This window comes from Condylura cristata, unplaced genomic scaffold, assembly GCF_000260355.1.
Source record: "Condylura cristata isolate star-nosed mole 26May11 unplaced genomic scaffold, ConCri1.0 scaffold00002, whole genome shotgun sequence".
Classification (NCBI taxonomy): Eukaryota; Metazoa; Chordata; class Mammalia; order Eulipotyphla; family Talpidae; genus Condylura; species Condylura cristata.
The window spans coordinates 3,186,936-3,206,086 of record NW_004567103.1 but is presented as its reverse complement, the minus strand read 5'-3'; the positions used below and the strand labels follow the sequence as shown (position 1 = coordinate 3,206,086).

The following is a 19,151-nucleotide window of genomic DNA, read 5'->3' as shown; positions in this document are numbered from 1 at the left end:
CCGCCCTGGGGTCCGCCCCGCCTGCGCGCCTCGGCTCTCGCACCGCAGCTGCGCCTCCCCCGAGCCCCCCCGTAGTGCCGCACGCCGAGATAGCGCCCCCCTGGGACGGGAGCTCTTCGCCCCTGTGTCCCTGTCCCCTCGGACCTTCCACCCCAGAAGAAAGAGACCGCCAGCTTCTCCCTACCCCTCGGCCCCCACGGGCTTTGCTCCCTGGGCCGAGATGTTTTTTTGAGGGACCGAAGTTTCTAGCCATTTCTTTATCGCCTCTTCTCCAAGCTCTTCCATTCAGCCTCCACACAGTTGAAAACACTTGGGAGATTCCCACCGCCCCCTTAACCATCACCACCCTCCTCATCGCCCCCACCCCATCTCCCTACGCCCTTCTCATTCCCCAGCCCTCCAGCAACCTTCGTTTCCTGACACTTCACTTTGTTTTCACAGGTAACTCTTAGGTGACATGCTCGTTTAGCTAATACTGTGAAAGCCTTGCTACTTTGTTCCTACCTTTGCCAAACTTAGTTTCCCTCGCACCAAATAATCCTCTGAATTGTTGAGTGCTGCTCATCCACCTCTTCATTTTGTCACACTACGCCAGTTTGTGCCCTTCATGGTGGAGCAATCTTTTCTTACGCAGGACACCTGTAGAGTTGACTTGCAGAGTGTGTGTAAACACACTCGGTAGATGGTAGGTAATTAGATTACCCGTTGTGGGAGTCTTCTTTAGTCAGGTTGGCATTTTTTACTCATCTTTTGATTGTGTTCTGGGGGCTCTGTACAAATTCTGGTCAGGTTTGGTAAAGGCCAAGTAGAGGGATTTTCTTCGTTTGAATACATCACTTTATCTTACAAGATGATTTCTCCCCTTATTCAGAGCTTAAATGGCAACTTGCATTGAACGAGGATTTTTCTTGTCTTATTTATAGGTGTGATTCCAATGACACGTGGAAGCTGTGTTATTTGTTGCCTCTGTGTATGGGCAAGAGCTTTTGTTTCTTAGAGTATATAAATGAGGTGGCCATAAAACAGCTACCAAGAAAGTCCTAATGATTTAGTTTTTTAAAGATATTTAAAGATAAGCATACAAGAGTTGGGCTACAGGAGAGGTGTGTGTGTGGGGGGGCGGTGAGGGGGTGAGAGGATTCACCAGAGACAGTGGGGAGCAGAGCAGGTAGATTGGGGCCCTCTCTGGTGGAGCAACCAGTTAAAGTGCAGCACTCTGAAGCTACCGCAGCCGCTGCAGCACGAGTTCCATCCCTGGCCAGGGGGTGACCCACATGGCATGGCAGACCTCTTTACCCGTGGCTGTTCCTCTCAGCAGTGTGTTTCAGTACATCTGCCTGTTGTCTCTGGTGGATCCTTTCACCCCCACCCCCCCACCTCTGGCCTGTATCCCAGTTCTTGTATGTATAAATAAATAAATCTTAAAAAAAAAAAAAAGAGGCAGATTGACTGAACCACACTGCTGAGGGGAGTGGCAGGGAGACAGGAGAGGTCTGTTGTGCCCTGTGGGTCAGCTCTCTGGCCGGGGATTGAACTTGTGCTGCAGTGGCTGGTCCTAGCTTCAGAGTGCTGAGACTTGACTCCTTGTGCCACCCTATGTATTTCTTCAGATTAGGTTTAAGGGCCTAGACGGTGCTGCCTTTTTGGGAGGGACCTCCCTGGGGGCACATGGGCTTAAGTCAAGGCTCAGTACTCTGCAGCTATCCGCAGCCTCTATGGCCTGAGTTTGATCCCTGGCCAGGGAGCTGACCCATAGGGTGCAGCAGACCTCTCCCGTCTCCCCGCTGCGCCCCTCAGCAGTGTATTTCAGTCACTCTGCCTGTCTTGCTCCCCATTCTGTCTCTGGTGAATTTTCTCCACCCCCACACCTCTGGCCTGCACCCCAGCTCTTACGTGCCTAAATAAATCAATCTTTTTTTTTTTTTTAAACAAAAGAAGGTGCTGCTTTTGCAGGAGGGTCGGGTGGGGTTGAAGTAACTTTTATTCAGTGTGTTTCAGTGCTTGGAATAAGGACAGGGATCTTTAATTTCAGGTTGAACCCTGTCATTGCATCTGGTCCCAGAAATTGGTTTTTCTTTACTGGTATCATAAAATAAAGCATTCTGGTGCCCAATCTAGCATTAAGTACACATGAACTTAGCAAAAGAAGAATGAATATTACACTTTCTTTTGGACAGATCTCAAGGCCAGAGAATGGCAGGTGAACAGAAGCCCTCAAGTAACCTCCTGGAACAGTTTATTTTACTAGCCAAAGGGACCAGTGGCTCAGCCCTCACTGCTCTCATAAGCCAAGTCTTGGAGGCTCCTGGAGTTTATGTGTTTGGAGAACTTTTGGAGCTGGCCAATGTGCAGGAGGTAAGAGAAGTCTCCAACCGTTTCTCTGTCTTTGTTCTAAGCCTTTCTGTGATTCTCCAAGTCTCCCAGGCATTAGAGTGCTGAAACATTACAGGCCTGTGCGATGAGGGCTGGGAATGGCGGGAAGAGAGCAGGGCTGATATCCTGAGCGCCTCTGGTCAGTGTTGTCACAGGAGCATGGGGTAGAAGCTGACTGGGTTGCTGATAATTTGAAAGAGGAAAAGATTCTGTTTTTAACCAGACTGATTGGAAAAGTTTATAACCACAGACTGATGCTTCACGGGCAACTTCAGGCATTCTAAGCAATATAGACAAGGAAGGTTGGTCCTGTGTCACCATAGCAGGAAATGACTGCTGTTGAGCGTGAGTGGCACCGGTGGAGGATAACTCGTTGCCGTGGGATAAGGTGATCTCACGCTAATGTGGATGTGTCAGGGACATAACGGAAAGCTGGGAAGTGGTTCTTTTTGCTTTGTTTGTGTGTTGTTAAAATCTTGGTCATCAGGTTTTGGTAGTTATACTTTAAGACAGTGAAGGATGACCAGGTGGAACAAAGAGGTGTAAAGCAATCTATGCTTTTCAGCTTCTGCTTCCCACTTTGGGTAGTTTTATATTTACTGAGTGACACTTTACATTGATGTCCTTTGAGCATTTATACATTGATGCTTTTTCACTGACTGACAGAAGACTCTGGTGCCATCTTTTATTACATTGAGGGCTGTGCTTGGGAGTGCTTGGGTGGGGCTGGCATCCTTCTCACTGCTGGGGCTGCTTTTGGGGCTCCCTGGCTGGTGTGGGCTCTTGGCCACCAGTGGATGTGGGCCGGTCTGAGGTAGCCAGGCCTTCTGGCTGGGGGCGGCCTCAGGCTCGATGCCCTCATCCTAGTGGTGAATCAGCCTCTCAGAGTAGGAGGAGTTGCCACGTTTAGGCTGCTGTGCAGCCAGTGTCCCCTTGGTTGGGACATGGGGGATCCCGTGGCCACCCATCACGTGGCATCACCTCTCTGCGTCAGCTGGGAACAGCCACCTCCGATTTTTAATTGTGATTTTCTATTTAATGTCTGTCTTGCTCGCTAGACTGTAAGCTCAGGGAGCGGAAGGTCACTGTGTTCATCATTGCTTCTTCAGAACTTGTTGTATAGCACAAGGTAGACTTCCAGTAAAAATTTAGCTTCATAGGAAGGGGAACCCTATGAAGGAAACTTAAAAAGACACACACTTTTTAGAGCAGCTTTAGATCATAGCAGAATTGAGAGGAAGGTACAGAGGTTTCCAGTCTGCCCTCACCAAGCCCCCTTGCGCATGGCCTGTCTCCCTGCCAGCCTGGAGCCTATTTAAAGTCCATAGTTCACGTTCCCCTCACGCTCAGTGTTGGATGTGCACGTGATGGCATGTGTTGCCGCTGTGGTGTCACGCTGAGTAGTTTCGCTGTGCCTGAACATCCTCTGCTCGGCCTGTTCATTCCTCCCAGTAATTCCTGGCACCATCCATCTTTGCACTGTTCACAGTTTTTGACTTTTCCAGAGCGTCATAGCTGGGATCATACAGTGTGTTGCCTTTTCAGATCGGTTTCTTTCTTTTCATAGTAATACACACATCTTCACAGTTTGACAGCTCAAATGTTTTTCAGCAGAAGAGATAGCCACGGCATGATGCCTGCTTTCAGGTTTATGAAAGGCCTGAGTTAACCTGTCAGGCACTTGTCACTCTGGAGAGTGGTGAAGAGGAGACAGATGAACGTCAGCACCAGGGAGACTTCACTGATGTCAGCCCTGGGAGTTCTGGAGAGGCCCTATTTTGCGATTACTTCTCTGAAAACTGGGCCACATTTAATGGTCTCTTCCATGTCTGATTCAGGAACTGAACAGGGGGGCGTGATAACCCAAGAAGAGAGATGGGCGTTAGGGAGCCAGAGTTCCTGCGGCTTCCCTTTCCCCACGTGTGAGTTGGGAATAAGCTAGTTGCTTTTCTGTGCTTTGAAATTTTGCATGTAGTTCTTGGAGCCTTTTTTAAAAGGTGGGCAAGATTGCACAGGACCACTGTGGGCGTCTGTTCCTGCTCGGCGCCTGCTAAGTCTGGTGCTTAGAGGAGTGACCCGGTTTGGGAGAGACGCTTGTTGGGAGTGACTGGGGTACCCAGGGCAGGTGTCTTCCTTTCTGCTGCAGATGGCACTTTGTGGTCGTGTCCACCAGGAATAAGTCATTTTTTGGAAAGATATATTTATTTTTGCATACTGAACTGGGGTACAGGCCAGAGGTGCAGGGGTGGTGAGAGGATTCACCAGACAGAGTGGGGAGCACAGGCCAATGGACGAAGTACACTGCTGAGGGGAGCAGCAGGCAGGCCAGGAGAGGTCTGCCACACCATGTGGGTCACCTCCAGGCCGGGGATCGAACTCATGGTGAAGTGGCTTTAGCTTCTCAGTGCCGTGCTTTAACCCGCTGTGCCACAGGGAGGGCCAGAATAAGTCATTTTAATGAAAACCTGGACATAGGGCAGCGAGGTCCTGTTTTCTGTCTCAGCCTGGAGCTCTGGCGCCTCTTGTTTGCCTCCTGGCATCTGTGGGCCATGTGTTGTCTTGAAACTTGAAGCCAGCCCTGGACTTTGCTGGGGTTGGATGCAGAGTGACTGTGCGGCACCTGCCAGCCTGGTGTGAGACAGGCCGCTGCGGTCTCCGGCTTACTGGGGGGAGGGGGCAGGCCCGGGAAGCCTTGAGCTGCCTCCCCACTGCTCTGGGCGAGTGTGTGGGCATGCCCGGTGAGCATGGAACAGTGTTCCTGAGAACGAAAAGCTAAGCTTGAGCCTTCCTAGTTTCATGTGTTTCCCAATAAAAAAATGGGAAGGGGCCTGAGGTACCGCCGCCTCCGACGACGGCGACTGCCTCTGCTTGAGCCCTGCAGCCAGGGCTGTGAACTGTTTTTGCCTCCTCAGCTTGCAGAAGGAGCGAATGCTGCTTATTTGCAGTTGCTGAACCTGTTTGCCTATGGGACATACCCAGATTACCTAGGTAAGTCGGGTCAGGCCCTGTAGAACTTTTTTTTTAAAAAAGATTTATTTTTATTTTATTTATGTATACAGGAACTGGGGTACAGACCAGAGGTGTGGGAGGTGAGAGGACTCCCCAGAGACAGAGTGGGGAGCAGAACAGGCAGATCCACTGAAACACACGGCTGAGGGGAGCAGCGGGGAGACAGGAGGGGTCTGTGGCGCCATCTGGGTCACTCCCCGGCCAGAGGGGGATTGAACTCAGGCTGCAGTGGCTGGCTATCGCTTGATAGTGCTGAGGCTTAACCCCTTGCACCACCAGGGACGCCCCCCTAAGAATTTTCTTGACTGTGTTGTCTCCACAGGGCCAGCTGAGGCCTGGCCAGACAATGACCTGGTCGGGCTCTGTCGGTCACCTCATGGGAAGATGGTCCCCTCCCCTTTTACTTCCCAGTGGGCGAACGGGCACTCCTTCACGCACGCCCAGGAGCACAGCCCTTGCTTGCTTTCCAGATGAGCCTCCTGATGTTTGCAGAGCACATGGGGTGTTGTGGAATGTCAGTGCCCCTTGTAAAGCGTTTGAGCACTTAATAGCGAGAGCACATCACCATATTGCAGAAAATTTGGCGAATGGGGTCAGCCCCTCCTAGTCGCAGCGCCACCGAACCGCAGTTGGCGTGACGGTGCTGCGTCCCCGCCCCGCCGTGTCATGCGAGCAGGCGTGACTCAGCCCTTGCTCCCTCACCCCGCATAGGCATTCGTCCACATTTGGCGGCTTTCGCGTGTCTGTTATCCTGTAACCTAACAGTCCACAACCTTCTGAGTCCGTGCTCTTTGTAGGTCATTTGAGTCATTTTTAATTAGAAACGTAAGCAGCAGGAGGCTGCCTGGCCTGGCCTGGTCTCCCCGGCTTACCGCCCGCTGTCCCAGCGGCGCCGGCCGGGCAGGGCCTTCGCTGCTGTACCCCGGCTCCCTGCTCCCGCCGCTCTCTCCTGCTTGCGCTGTGCTGCTGCTGGACTGGGCAGTTTGCTCCTTGCCGCTTTTTCTGACTTTCGCTTTGCTCCCACGAGTGTGTCCTCTGCTCTGAGCTCACAGGGAAGAGCCACACTGCGGTGTCACACTGCCTGCTCCACCGGCACTGGGCTTGGCCTTTGGTGAACTTAATCACTGTTCCTGTTTCCTCATCTACAGTAATGCAGGCCCACCACTGCTCACCTGCACTTCTGGGGCCCGATTTTCCTGGGGCCTTTCTGGGGAACGCCCTCGAGGGAATGGGCAGCCTGTTGTGAGATGCTCCTGGGCGGGGCCTCAGCACCATGCCCGCGGCACAGGGTGTTCACTTCAGCTGGGCTGCGCTGCAGGGAAGCTCTCCTGGCGGCTGTGAGGGCGCGGAGGTGTGTCCTGTGTCTGCGCCCAGTCAGGCTTGCCAGTCACGCACCCTGTGGCTGCCGCCACTGCCACGCTGTGCCCGCTCGCTCTCCCATCTCGGCGTCAGCTTTTTGCTGTTCCTTCTGTACCTCCCCTCCCCTCCTGCTCGCCCTCCCCCTTCCTGCTTTCCCCTCTCCTCCACCTTTTGCTCTTTCCTCATCATTTGCATCTTCTGGTACCTTCTGTCTCTTGTATGTAGTTGTTGAAACGTCTGATAATAAGACCGAGGACAAGTCCAGGCCCTGGAGTGGCCTGGCCCTCGTGGTTGGTGACCTGAGAGCCTGGCAACCAGCCCCAGGGCCCTTTGGCATCATCGAGCCGCTCCCGGTCACTTCCGACGTTGCCTCGCACAGAAGCTCGGCAGGGATGTGTTCGGCCTGCTGGACGCGCCCAGGGCCCAGAGAGTATTCTGTTAGGCTTGGCGTCGAGTCATTGGCACGTTTCTGCCTGGCTTCTCAGGGCCCAGGCCCATCCTGTGTGCAGAGCCTAAGTCTCCTGAAGCAGCCGGGAGGTGCTTGTGCAACATTGCCTAACGGCTGAGTGCTGAGTCATGGTGATTCACAAGTGGGTGTGATGTGGGAGCTTATTTCATAAAGAAATCCTAATTTTATTCTGTGTCTTGATTTTTGTGGTGGGTGGGACTGAACAGCCAACAAGGAGAGCCTTCCTGAACTGAGCACAGCGCAGCAGAACAAGCTGAAACACCTCACCATTGTGAGCTTGGCGTCCAGAATGAAGGTAAGTCCTGGGCCTTCTCTTGTCTTGCTCCCCTCCCTGGGGCGGGTGCCCCGAGGGCATTAGGATGGGGACTCCCAGCTACAGGCCGTCCAGTCACATCATAAATACGCTATGCCTGGCAAAGGATAAAAGAGAAGAAGATAATAATACAGTAGTGCAGACGATTACTCACCCTTCGCTCAGAAGCGTGCCCGGGAGCGCTGTGAGTCAGCGTGCCGCAGTCTGGTGCGGCCTGCGCTCGCTGGGTGCTGTGCTGGGGGCAGCCCCGGCTCGGTGTCCCCCAGCCTGCCTCTGAGGCTCTCGGAGGTGGCGCCGACACGGAGAGAGGCCTGCTGTTGGGGCTCACTGAGGCAGATTTTTTACTGTGCCGCCTCCTTGGGATTTCCAAGCTTAATCACGCTAATCAGAGTTGCTGCCCCGCATGCTGATTTTGTACCCTGTCACCCTAGTCTCCTACCCCCGAGGCAGCAGGAGCCGGCAGCCTACTGCTCACAGCATTAGCAGGGTGGTCCAGGCTCAGTGAGGTACACGGGTTTTGGCTCTGCCCGATTGCAGCCTCAGGAGCTGCGTTTTCGCGGGGCTCTGCCTTTCAGAAAGTTGGCTTTTTGCATTGAGCTTGAGATTGTGTGTTGTGTCGATTGCCATGTTGGTGGCTGAATTTTACCTGGCTGATCCACAGACTTCTGAGCCTCAGCCTGGCATTTCAGGTCGGTGCCTAATGTCAGGCAGTGAGGACCTGACTTTGCTTTGCGACTGTGGACGACTGTGGACTTTTCGAGTGTGACAAAGACCGGGAGCGCTGTCCCCTCCCCGCGGCAGCTGTCCTTGTCATCGCCCTGCTGCCCGGCAGCTGCGGAAAGCCCTCTGGGTTTGTTCACTGTTCTTCTCAGCTGCACCTGCCCCTGTCTGCAGATTCCATTGCTGTGTCCATTGCCAGTCTAATAGTGACATGTCAGAGGATTTGCAGAAACCTGTTATTTGGTGTCTGGTTGTGTTGGATAAACGCAGTGTATTGGGGTCGCCCAGTAAAGGCCTGTTGAAGGGCACTTGATGCTGGTTACGCGTCTGAGAAAACGTGAACTTCAGACTGCCCTGAGAGCTGCCAGGACCCCCCCCATCTGTAGGTGCAGGTGTTCTGCCTGTAAGTTTTTCACCTGTGCCCTGCTCAGCAGGTGGCCACGCCCCTTCAGTGCCTAGGGTTGGAGTTTGTGATGATCTTGTGTTTGCTGTATCTGTAAGCTGCCACAGGCCGGCAGAGTGGTGGACCTCAGTATTTCCCTTTCTCCTTTGGAGGGGCTCAGTCTTCGGAGTAAGCTTCAGAGCATGGGAGCCAAGGCTGGGCGTGGTCCAGAGGCTGGGGAGACACATTCCTAGATGCCGTGGGGCTTGTTTAGTGTCACTAGCCTTCCCATTGCCGGAGATGGTAATAACAGCCTGTGTTTCCGGGAGCCTCACTGCGGTGCTTGCCCCTGGGCGCTAAACATCACGTGACCTTCTCCGCAGTGCATCCCCTACTCAGTGCTGCTGAAGGACCTGGAGATGCGGAATCTCCGGGAACTGGAGGATCTCATCATTGAGGCAGTCTACACTGACATCATCCAGGGCAAGCTGGACCAGCGGAACCAGCTGCTGGAAGTGGATTTCTGCATTGGCCGTGATATCCGGAAGAAGGACATCAACAATATTGTCAAGACCTTACACGAATGGTGAGACTGAGAGACGGGGAGGCGGCTGCCTGGCTTGCCTTGTGCCTCACTTGGAGAATTGTGCTCTCCAGGTGTTACCTCGGACCACCCGGGACCTGGGGCCTTGGGACCCTTAGCCAGAGCGGCTGCGCGTGACTGCAGCTGTGCGCAGGGACCACTTCAGGCTGCCTGGTGCCTGTGGAGCAGCTGTGTTCTCGAGCAGCAGGGGCAGCTTCGCAGCAGGCGCTCAGGTGCCCAGGGCTGGCCGGTGGGGCTGCGGAAACAGCTGTGTGACCCTGACCGTGTGCTCTCCAAACTCGGCCTGGGAGTGTGGGCAGGCTCAGGAAGCTCGCGCTGCCAGAGTCTGGGTGAGCGACCCTGCGTTGAGCGTCAGGAACACATTGGGCTGGTGGGGGTGAGCTGCTAGGGTGTTGAAGGCGAGGGGTGACGTGCTCCACACTGGAACTTTCCATGACTCTATCTTGGTGTATAAAAGGGAGTGGGACATTGCACAAGCTCTGTTTTAATGGAATTTGAGGTTTGTGAGGGCTGGCAGCCTGCATCCTGCGTGCCGCCAAATCGCCTGCTGGAGTTACTTAGATGACCTGGGGCTTTTAAAACCAGAAGGGGGCCTCCCTGGTGGCCTAGGGGTCATGCCTTGGCACTGGCAATGCTATGGTCTAAGTTCGATCCCTGGCCAGGGAGCTGACCCTGTCTCCCTGTTGCTCCCCTCAGCAGTATATTTCTGTTGATTCGCCTGTTCTGCTCCCCACTCTGTCTTTGGTGAGTCTTCTCACCCCTGCACCTCTGGCCTTACCCCAGTTCTTCACACACACACACCCCAGAAGGGCTTAGTGCACACACACACACACACACACACACACACACACACACTAAAACCAGACTGACTCACACACACACACACACACAAACCACACACACACACAACCAGAAGGGCTTAGTGAGAGAATAACGTCAGCTGAGCTTTGAAGTGGGGCCAGGGTTAGTGTGTCGCTGGGGGTGGGACAGACATTCCCAGCGGGCACGTGGCAGGCGAGGAAGCAGAGAGTAGGGACATTGTTTTCCTTCAAACAGAGTCTCTGGCTTACCCCCAGGTGGCGTATGTTCAAAGATGAGGTGCCCAGCTTTGGCCCCCTGAGTTCCAGTGCCCCTTTGAGTTTCTCTCACTGCAGACACTTAGCCCCAGGGCTTGTGCTGCCCACCCTTCACCCCTACTTTCGCCTCATGGGTATCCCCAAACTTCTTCCCTTCATAGCTCTCACACAGCAGGAACTGGCAGAGCATTGTAAAGCTGTTAAGTCAGAGTAAATGGGCTGAGCTTATCAGGTGTCACGTGACCGTGGTCTGGTCCAGAAGGCCTCGCTGCCGCTCCCTCTGAGAGGGAGCTCACTCCCCTGGCTTGGAGATCACTGACACGGCTCAGTCCCTTGTCTTGATGCCACGTTTTGTACCAGCAGTGCCATCCTGAGCCCCTGCCGGGATGCTGCCGGGCACATTGCCCACGTGCGTGAAGGTGCTCAGACTGCAGAGAGCCCGAGTGGGGCACGGCTCCGGGCAGAGGCCGCGCACCCTGTGCTGTGCAGGCCCCGGTGTTCGCGCTGCTCGTCTGCCCGTGTTAGGGGAAAGGGAACGATGGGGTGGCGGTGAGGAGAAAGGAGCCATCTCCAGAGTACGTGCTTTTTGAAAACTCTGTCGAGAAGGTGGCTAATCGGTGCCCGCGTGACATCTTTCCTGCCTCCTTTCGCTGCATCCGTAACACTTCCCCGTGGGAACCAAGGCCGGCGGCTGACGCTGTTCCCTAAGGCGCCGCCCCTGCCCCCGCCCGGTCGCAGAGCGCCTTTCGGAAGGCGCGAAGGGGTCTGGCCCCGGTTTCTCCTGGCTGGGGAGGGAGGCGGGGGCTCTTGCTGGCCTTTGCGGCTCAGGCCTGGCTGTCTCCTCTGTAGGTGTGACGGCTGCGAAGCGGTCCTGCTGGGCATCGAGCAGCAAGTGCTGAGAGCCAACCAGTACAAGGAGAACCACAGCCGCACTCAGCAGCAGGTGGAGGCCGAGGTGAGGACGGAAACCCTGTCCGCAGACAGCCCTGTGTGTTCCTTGTCTCGTGACCCTGGTGTTGCTAGGACCAGTGCGGGGACAAGTGGGTGACACGGTCCCTGCTCGCGGTCCTGAGGCCTGGTCCTCGGGGACCTATCGGGGGCTGTGGTTCCTCAGCACATTCGCACTTGGCAGCTGTCTGGCAAGGGAAGGAGGCTGGGAGGGATCTTCCAGGCGGGCAGGCAGTGTCCACACGGGTGGAGGGAGCGTGCACGTGGGCGGGGTCAGAGGGGCTTTCCGGGCCTTGCTTTGCTCCAGTTTCTGAGTGGGAGGTGCCCGGTGTTTATTTTTCCCTCTAAACTACATTTACCTGTTACCTTTGAAAAGTCATGATGGAGTTTATGCCGAAAAAAGAAGGGGGAGAATTGGGATGCCATGCAGGTGAAGGCCAAACGTGCGGTTGTAATTGGCCGTGTCGCCGGGTGCTTCAGGACCTGTTTCACCTTCGGTGGGACACAGGCGCCAGCCTCTGAGTCCCCAGGTGTGCCTGTTCCTGGACACCTGTGACGTGATCTGGTGTGTTTGTAGCCCTTGAGCTCAAAATGTTAGCCAGCGCGGGTTCTGCCAGCTGGTGTCCGTAGGGCCACGGCAGGGTGCAGCCCAGAGCTGCAGCTGAGGACTCAGGGTAGGTGTGCCTTTCAGGGTGGTGACGCTGCGGGTTCAAGCGCAGCACAAGAAGCCAGCCCCCACTGCCTCAGCTGGGTTCAATCCCCCACCGGGAGGTGACCCACAGGGCGCAGCAGACCTCTCCCCTCAGTAGTGTATTTCAGTAGATCCACCTGTGCTGCTCCCCGCTCTGTCCCTGGTGAATCCTCTCACCTCCCCTGCACATCTGGCCTGTGCCCCAGCTCTGTATGCATACATCTTTTTTAAAAAACCAAGTGGGGGGTTTTGGGAAACTTGGGAATTTCCCCCACCTGTAATGTGCATTCCTTGAAACCGCACCTGTGTGGTTTTTAGCCCCTCAGAGCAGGTCCTTGCCCCACGCCCCTCCGCACAGTTGTGCAGGAGTTCGTAGAGCCGTTTCCGGCACCCCGGTAAGGGTGTTGGGCTGCTGGTCTCTGCTTTCTGCAAGCTGGAGCGCGTTTATTTGGCTGCACACACTGCACATCCCACCTCTGGAGATTCAGCCTGGCTTTCATTTCCCACCTTCCAGTCAGAAGAGGGAAAGACCACAGGTTCCCAGTTTGCTTTCTGTCGCTGTGATTGGTTGGCATTTTCTAGGACTTCAGACAGTGCAGTGGCACCGAGTTTGCACGTGTCCGCCAGCCTCACGCGCCTCCCGATTAGTTCGGGTTCGGCCTCGTGTGGCAGGTCGCTCCTTTGTCTTGCTGAGCGGTGTGCCCAGACGGCCTGAGCTCAGCTCTAGCCTTTGTCTCTTACAGTGAAGCAGCCGTGGGTGTTTGCACACAAGCGAGAGAAGGCAAACTCCAGGTTAATTGGCCAAAGACAGCCCCGTGCTCGGCTCTCAGGTGCCGGTCCTCCTCCTGAATGTTGCGGCCCTTCTCTGGCCTGGGGCTCACTCTTGGGAACTAGTGAGGTTTGGGGTGAAATGTTCCTCACTGACCTGGGCAGCCTGCATGAAGCCAGCTCCTTCACGTGGTCATCTGGGAGGAGCTGGCCACCTCTGCTGCCCAGGTGTCCAGCCCGCTGTGTGGCGGGGGTGGGCAGTATTAGTTGTAGAGTTTTGAGCTAGTGGTTCAGGCTTATTTCTGTGGTAAGTGGAATCTGAGCAGAGCAGGTGCAAGAGCCTTGCTACTTCGGACTCCTGGCTGATTGGGCTCACGCAGAAGCACATCCAGCGGCCATACAGCAGCAGGGACGCTCTAAGTTGTGCTTATTTAAAAAAAAAAAAAAAAAAAGGAGCCCGCACTCCGGCTTCCCAGGCGGGTTGCTGGAAGCGGGGCCGCCGCCGCTGCAGGACCTGCGGCCGCCACCAGGTGGCGCCAAGGGCTTACTTAAAGTTGGGAGAGAATTTGCTCTCCCTGCCTGTGTGTGCAGGAGGCCCTGTAATTTCCCCTGGTCCTAATAAGCTTGTCCTTTCAAAATGTAGAAAAAAAGTAATTTGTGGGGAAGGCCACCTCCACTACCCAGTCAGACAGTCTCTGGGGTGGTGTTTCAGAAACTGGGAAAGAACCAGCTCTTCCCGGGGGGGCGAGCCTTGTTCCTGTCGCTGGAGGGCGGGCACTAACCCACTGTCCGAGGGGACAGCGCCAGACTCCGGCTTTGTGTGTCGAGGAGGGCTGTGGCGCTACTTTGACAGGATCCTGAATCAAAGACTTAAAATAGCTGGAGTTGGGCCCTCTCTGGTGGCACAGCGGGTTACAGCACAGCACTGAGAAGCTAAAGCCTCTTCTGCATGAGTTCCATCCTGCCTGCCCCAGAGGTGACCACAGGGCGCGGCAGACCTCTCCTGACCCGCCCGCTGCTCCCCTCTGCAGTGTACTTTGTCCATCTGCCTGTTCTGCTCCCCACTCTGTCTCTGGTGAAGTCTCTCGCCGTCCCCGAGCCTCTGGCCTGTACCCCAGTTCTGTATGCACAAATAAATAAATCTTAAAAAAAAAAAAAAAAGCTGGAGTCACCATGTGGCCATGGGGGCCCGTGTTCCCACGGTGGGGAGTAGGGTGCCGGGCGCAGGGGCCTTCTGTGGGTGGAGATCAGGACAGCGCGGCACCCTCGGGAACTGGGATAGGACCCGGGGTTTCCTGTTGGGAGCCTTGTGAAGCTGGACATGCTGAGCTTGGGGGAGAGCAAGAGAAACAGCGAGGCGCCGGCTCTCGAGGTGGCCTCTGTTGAGAAGCCATCAGGGAGCCCTGCCTTTGTGAGAGGGGCTGGGTGAGTGCGCCAGGGTGGAGCCTGCACCCAGACACCCCCTGTACAGACCCCCGAAGGCCACGCCAAAGAGAGGCACCGCTGCTGATGTCTGCTGGGCCCTGGGGGCTCTCAGAGGCACAGGTGAAGGGTCGGAAACTCACTTGGGGGTTGACTCGGTGCCTCGTCCTCGTTCCTGTGGATGACCCGCCTGTCAGTGACCGGCTGTGGAAGCGGCCGGTGTCGGTAGTACAGGCTGACTTTCAATAAAAATCATTGCACCCAGGAAACAGGTTATTAAACGGCACTGTGAGCCAGGGCGACGTGGACAGTGCTTGCCTGTCTTGCTTTTACTAAGACCCCCGCGGCCCCTGCTCCTGCCCTCCCTAAGAACGTGGCGCCCCCTTTACTTTCTCACCAGCACACATGTGCCCCCCTCTGCTTTCTCTGCTTACACTGGTTGTGAAGCGATGCTTCCTCTTCTGCTTTTCCCTCTTTCAGCTGGCAGAGGGCTGGCTCGGGAATGTGGGGGGGTGTCGAGGAAGCCACTGTTCGGAAGGCGACGTGTGAGGGGTTATTAGATTTTAATGTGCAAACCCTGTGATCTGGAAAGGTCACCCGCTGGCAGACTCCCTCCACAGGTGTCCACGACGGAAAGTCAGGCCCACCGGGGAGGGGTTCATGGCGCCACACAAGTGACTTCTGTGGCTGCCTGGGTGGGGAGTGGGGGGCGCGCCCTCGAGTGGGGAGGAGGTGCAGAGAGCATGACCGGGGTGGTCGCGTGGCCGGGCCCTCCGTGGCGGGCTCGGGCTCGGCGGAGGTTCTCCCTCCATTCGGGAAGGGCCCGCGGAGCCGTATTCCCAAAGTTTTTGTGAAAGTTGCTGTGGTTCCACGTCCACACTGCTGCTGGCTGGGGATGGGGTTCTTGGGTCACCCTTCTCTTCCCAGGGCCACGAACGCCCTGCTTTCCTGAAAGCTCCTGTGTTGGGCCTGTCAGATGCTTCCTTTGCCTTAGCCTTGGGCCAGACAAGTGTCTGCCGTATTCGCCTCACGCCTCCCCGGGTGCCCCGGCTTGTTTCTGGCCACAAGTCAGCTTTTCTTTGCTCTTGCCATCTTTATCTTACGTAAAGGTAATCGGCAGTTGACTCTTCTCGGCGAGTGACAGCACATTGTCACATTGTCTGAACGTACACGGTCGTCAGTTCCCTGTGGGTGGGTGGCTGTGTCCTGTTTGGTCGCCTCCCCAGACGGTTCTCACTGTGGAGAGGACAGGTTTGGGCATTTCCGGGCGTACAGGCTGACACACCCGTCCTGTCTCCCTCAGGTGACCAACATCAAGAAGACGCTCAAAGCCACCGCGTCCTCCTCGGCCCAGGAGCTGGAGCAGCAGCTGGCGGAGCGGGAGTGCGCCCCGCACGCCGAGCAGAGGCAGCCCGCCAAGAAGGTGTCCAAAGTGAAAGGTCTGGTCTCCAGCCGCCACTAGGGCTGGCTGGGGCAGCTGGCACTCACCAGCCCTGGGTCAGGTGGGGAGAGGACACCAGGGCCCGTTTCCTCCCCTCTGCCTGCAGTGAGTTCCAGACCTGCCCGCCCTCGCCAGCACCCACACCCCGTTGGTACTGTTCCGGAAGAACCGTTAGTCCTCTCCTCACCTCCCCCCCCAGTTGTTCCTTCAGACTCAGGGGCGCTGCTGAGATGCCATCCCAGGGTCGGACTTGTCCAGCTCCCCCCGGGGGTTCTGTCTCTGAGAAAGGGCTCATCTCCCCTCCCAGGTTTCCTTTTGCCCCGCGTCATTTTGTTAGGCTGGTCATTCGCCGGAGGCGCCTGGCCGGTCGGGGGGCTGCGGAGGCCCTGGCGAGGCGGGCTGCCCCCCACAGCCCACGTGCCGCCGCGCCCGCCCTGCGCCTCCTCGCCAGGCTCTCGCGCTGGCTTCCCCTCCGGCCTTCCCCTGCTGGCAGCTCCGAGCGGGCCTGGAGCCGTGTGCGGGGCCGCGGTGCCGGCCACGCGGTTCGCAGCCCCGAGCCCAGCTCCAGGTCACACCGGTCGGAGCCTGGCGGAGCCCGCGCCCCGCTGCCTCCCGCCGCCACTGGCTGGCTGCTGCAGCGCCCCCCAGCGTGATCCTCCTGGCTGCGTCGGTGGTGGCGTGGGCGTGCGAGGCCTCGCCTGGGGAGGGCCTGTTGCTGCTTCTGTCTCTTCCCGCCCCCCACCCCCACCGCCCTGGGGGGTGACCCAGAGCCCCGATGATGGTGTCTCCTGGCGAGAGAGAAGGACTTGACTAGCCTTTCTGGACTTGAACAGTTTCAGGTTATAGTTTACTTTTTTTTTTTTGTACAGGTTCTGATTCTAATACATTTCAACATGCCTTTTCCCCCCCTGTGTCAATATTTGTTATGGACAAATCGCCGGGGAGGTCTCTGGTGGAGGGTGGGGTGTGTGTTTGTGTGTAGTGTTTTTTTTAAGGGGGAGGTGAAGGTCCTGGGTTGATAATAAAGTTCACTGAGGGAAAAAGCACATTTTAGAATAAAAATAAAAGTGCAGATTGACTGTATGTGGCTACAGAGTGTGGGGTCGGACAGTGGCGGGCCTCAGGGGACTGGTCTCGGGGCGCCCGGGGGATCGTACCACAGGGGTGGACATGAACGTCTCTTCCTGAGGTGCCCGGCAGCTGCCTCCCGTTGGGGGAGCATTCACGAGGTGTTCTCGTTTCCCTGGAACCTCTGCCCGCTCGAGGGTGAGGTTTCTGTCCAGTGACTGAGGAGGCCCCGTCAGGTGCTGGGTAGGAGGGTTTCATCCCGGCCCAGGTCCCCTCCGTGCGGAGAGCTGGCCTGCAGGTCTCAGGAGCTTTGGGGGGTATGCCAGCCCACACCGCTTTAACCATGGAGTCCCTTTCCCTGATACCTTGCAGGGCACAGCTTGGGATTTTGGAAACGTCTCTTAAAGACACCTTCCAGGCTCAGTGGTTTTCCAGCTTTTCTCCCTGGACCCAGGCCAGCTGCTGGGCAGCACTGAGGTCACCCCAGTTCATTGGAGCAGTGGGGACACCGGGTCAGCGCCCCTGGTGGTGAGTGGCAGCTGGAACCTGTCACCCATCCTGACGCCTATGGCGTCAGGTCTTGACTCCCGTGTGCAGCCAGACCGAGCGTTGCACCCTCTGCTTACTCCCCTGAGGGCTCATCCGGTCTTCCACTGACTCCCAGGGCCCATGGCTTCCGCTTCCCAGAGTGGCCCAGACACCGTCTAAGGGCAGGAATGTGGGACTGGGGACTCTGGAGCTGTGTGAACGGCCGGAATGTTCCTCTGGCTGAGAGGAACTCTGCCGAGAGGCCTGGTCCCCAGGCTCTGCTGTCGCCCCCGGCCTGTCTGACAGCTGCTCTGCCATGTCCCTCTGCAAAAGACTGAGAGCAGGTGTCTCGGCAGCGCGGCCTCTTAGGTTGGGGTGACTACACCATGGGGTGAAACTGAGCTCTGTGGGCTGGCTTTGCCTCCTGTGACTGAGCCGTCTGCTCCCCTCAAGTCTGTTTTGCAGTCTGTGTCCACGTGGGGGATGCGTGGGTCCTGTGTGGGTGATGTGAGGGAGGTGATCAATGCAGATCTGAGAAGACCACCGCTGGGAGCAGGCTCCCCCGACCTGTGAGTCGTAGGGAATGGGCAGGGCCGCGGCGATAAGCAGCTTGCTCCCTTTTATGCATTTCCAGCCGTCCCCGAAGTGTGGGGCTGCTCGAAACCCAACCAAATGCCAGGGCTGTGCAGCAACAGTCGGAGACTTCAGTTCATGCGTTAGGACGCTGGACTCTGGTCCTCTGATGGCACCCCGTGCCCTGGTGTCCTGTGGCGGCACTGGAGGGGTGCTTTCACTTCCCAGTACCCCGAGAGGTGTGTGGACTTTTCAAGTTTTGTCTGTTAGGTGGATCACATGTGACTAGGCCTCAGGATGGTAACGGGGATCTCACCCCTTAGGTGGGGTTTGTGAGTGATGAGAACTGTTGTTCTTGGCTAAGAGGGAGCTCATAGGGCCCTCCCTGGTGGCAGAGCCTGTTAAAGCGCAGCACATGAAGCTGTCCGCAGCCCCTGCAGCACGAGTTTGATCCCTGACCAGGGAGGGACCCCCAGGGCACAGCAGACCGCTCCTGTCTCCCCGCTTCTCCCCTCAGCAGTGGATATCAGTCAGTCCACTATTCTACTCCCCATTTTGGTGAATTCTCTTACACCTCTGGCCTACACCCTAAGTTTTGTATGCGTAAGTAAACAAAACTTAAAAAAAAAAGAAAGTGAACCCGCAGCAAGGCCGCAGTGCCCACCGGCACGGCCTTCCTGGCAAGCCCCCCACGGACCATCGGGGACCTCTCCTCCAGTGGGACTGCCGGGGAGCCCACGTTTGTCGTCTCCGGCCTTGACTGCGTCCTCGGAGCCGTGGGCCCTGCGGTCGCCTGCCCCCGTGTGCTCACCCCGACAGCTGCAGGAGCCCCGCTGTTCCGGGAGAGTTCTCGTCACACGCCCCTCAGCTGGCCGCGTCCTGCTTCCCGGTGAGAACGGGGAACAGTGGTTGTGAAAACCCTCAGTCTCTTGTCGCCTCCAGCCCCCATTCTTACCAGATGGGAAGGACACCCCTTTCCATCGCTCACAAAGTTCTGGCCCCCAGAACTGACTCGCATCAGCCCCTGGGAAGGCTGCGCGGGCTGCAGAGCCACGGCTGGTTGAGGGGAGGCCCGTTTGGGGCGGGTCCCCTCTCCAGCGCCACCTTTTTCTGTAACAGCAGCTCCTTGAGAGCTCCTTAGCCCTCGGTGTCAGGTCCGCCCTCACCCACAGCTCGCTCCTCGCCTCCTGCCCAGCCTGTTGGGAGCCTGTGCCCACCAAGGCTGGCGCGTGATTTATGTTGGCAGCATGGAGCCCGCTTCAGGTGTCCTCTTGTGGCTCTACTCTGGGATCCCTTGCTTACCCCACAATGTCGGGGCGTCTCTGCCTTCGGAGAGCACTGGAGGTGCTGGCTCAGCTCCATGGTGACCGTGACTCAGCGGCTTAGGACGCGACTCCCAAAGCCACC

At 56.8% G+C, this 19,151-nt stretch overlaps 1 protein-coding gene across 1 annotated transcript in view; it reads left to right on the top strand.

Moving 5' to 3' along the window:
* The window catches only part of COPS7B (COP9 signalosome subunit 7B), a 21,012-nt gene extending 4,364 nt beyond the window's left edge, over positions 1-16,648 (top strand). Inside the window, exons 3-8 of the mRNA XM_012728875.1 lie at positions 2,178-2,355; positions 5,286-5,361; positions 7,417-7,505; positions 9,009-9,211; positions 11,155-11,260; positions 15,438-16,648. Of these exons, the coding sequence (XP_012584329.1) occupies positions 2,194-2,355; positions 5,286-5,361; positions 7,417-7,505; positions 9,009-9,211; positions 11,155-11,260; positions 15,438-15,596 (795 nt within the window). The 5' untranslated portion in view covers positions 2,178-2,193 and the 3' untranslated portion in view covers positions 15,597-16,648. The remainder of the gene's footprint in view (positions 1-2,177; positions 2,356-5,285; positions 5,362-7,416; positions 7,506-9,008; positions 9,212-11,154; positions 11,261-15,437) is intronic.
* The last annotated feature ends 2,503 nt before the right edge of the window (positions 16,649-19,151 follow it).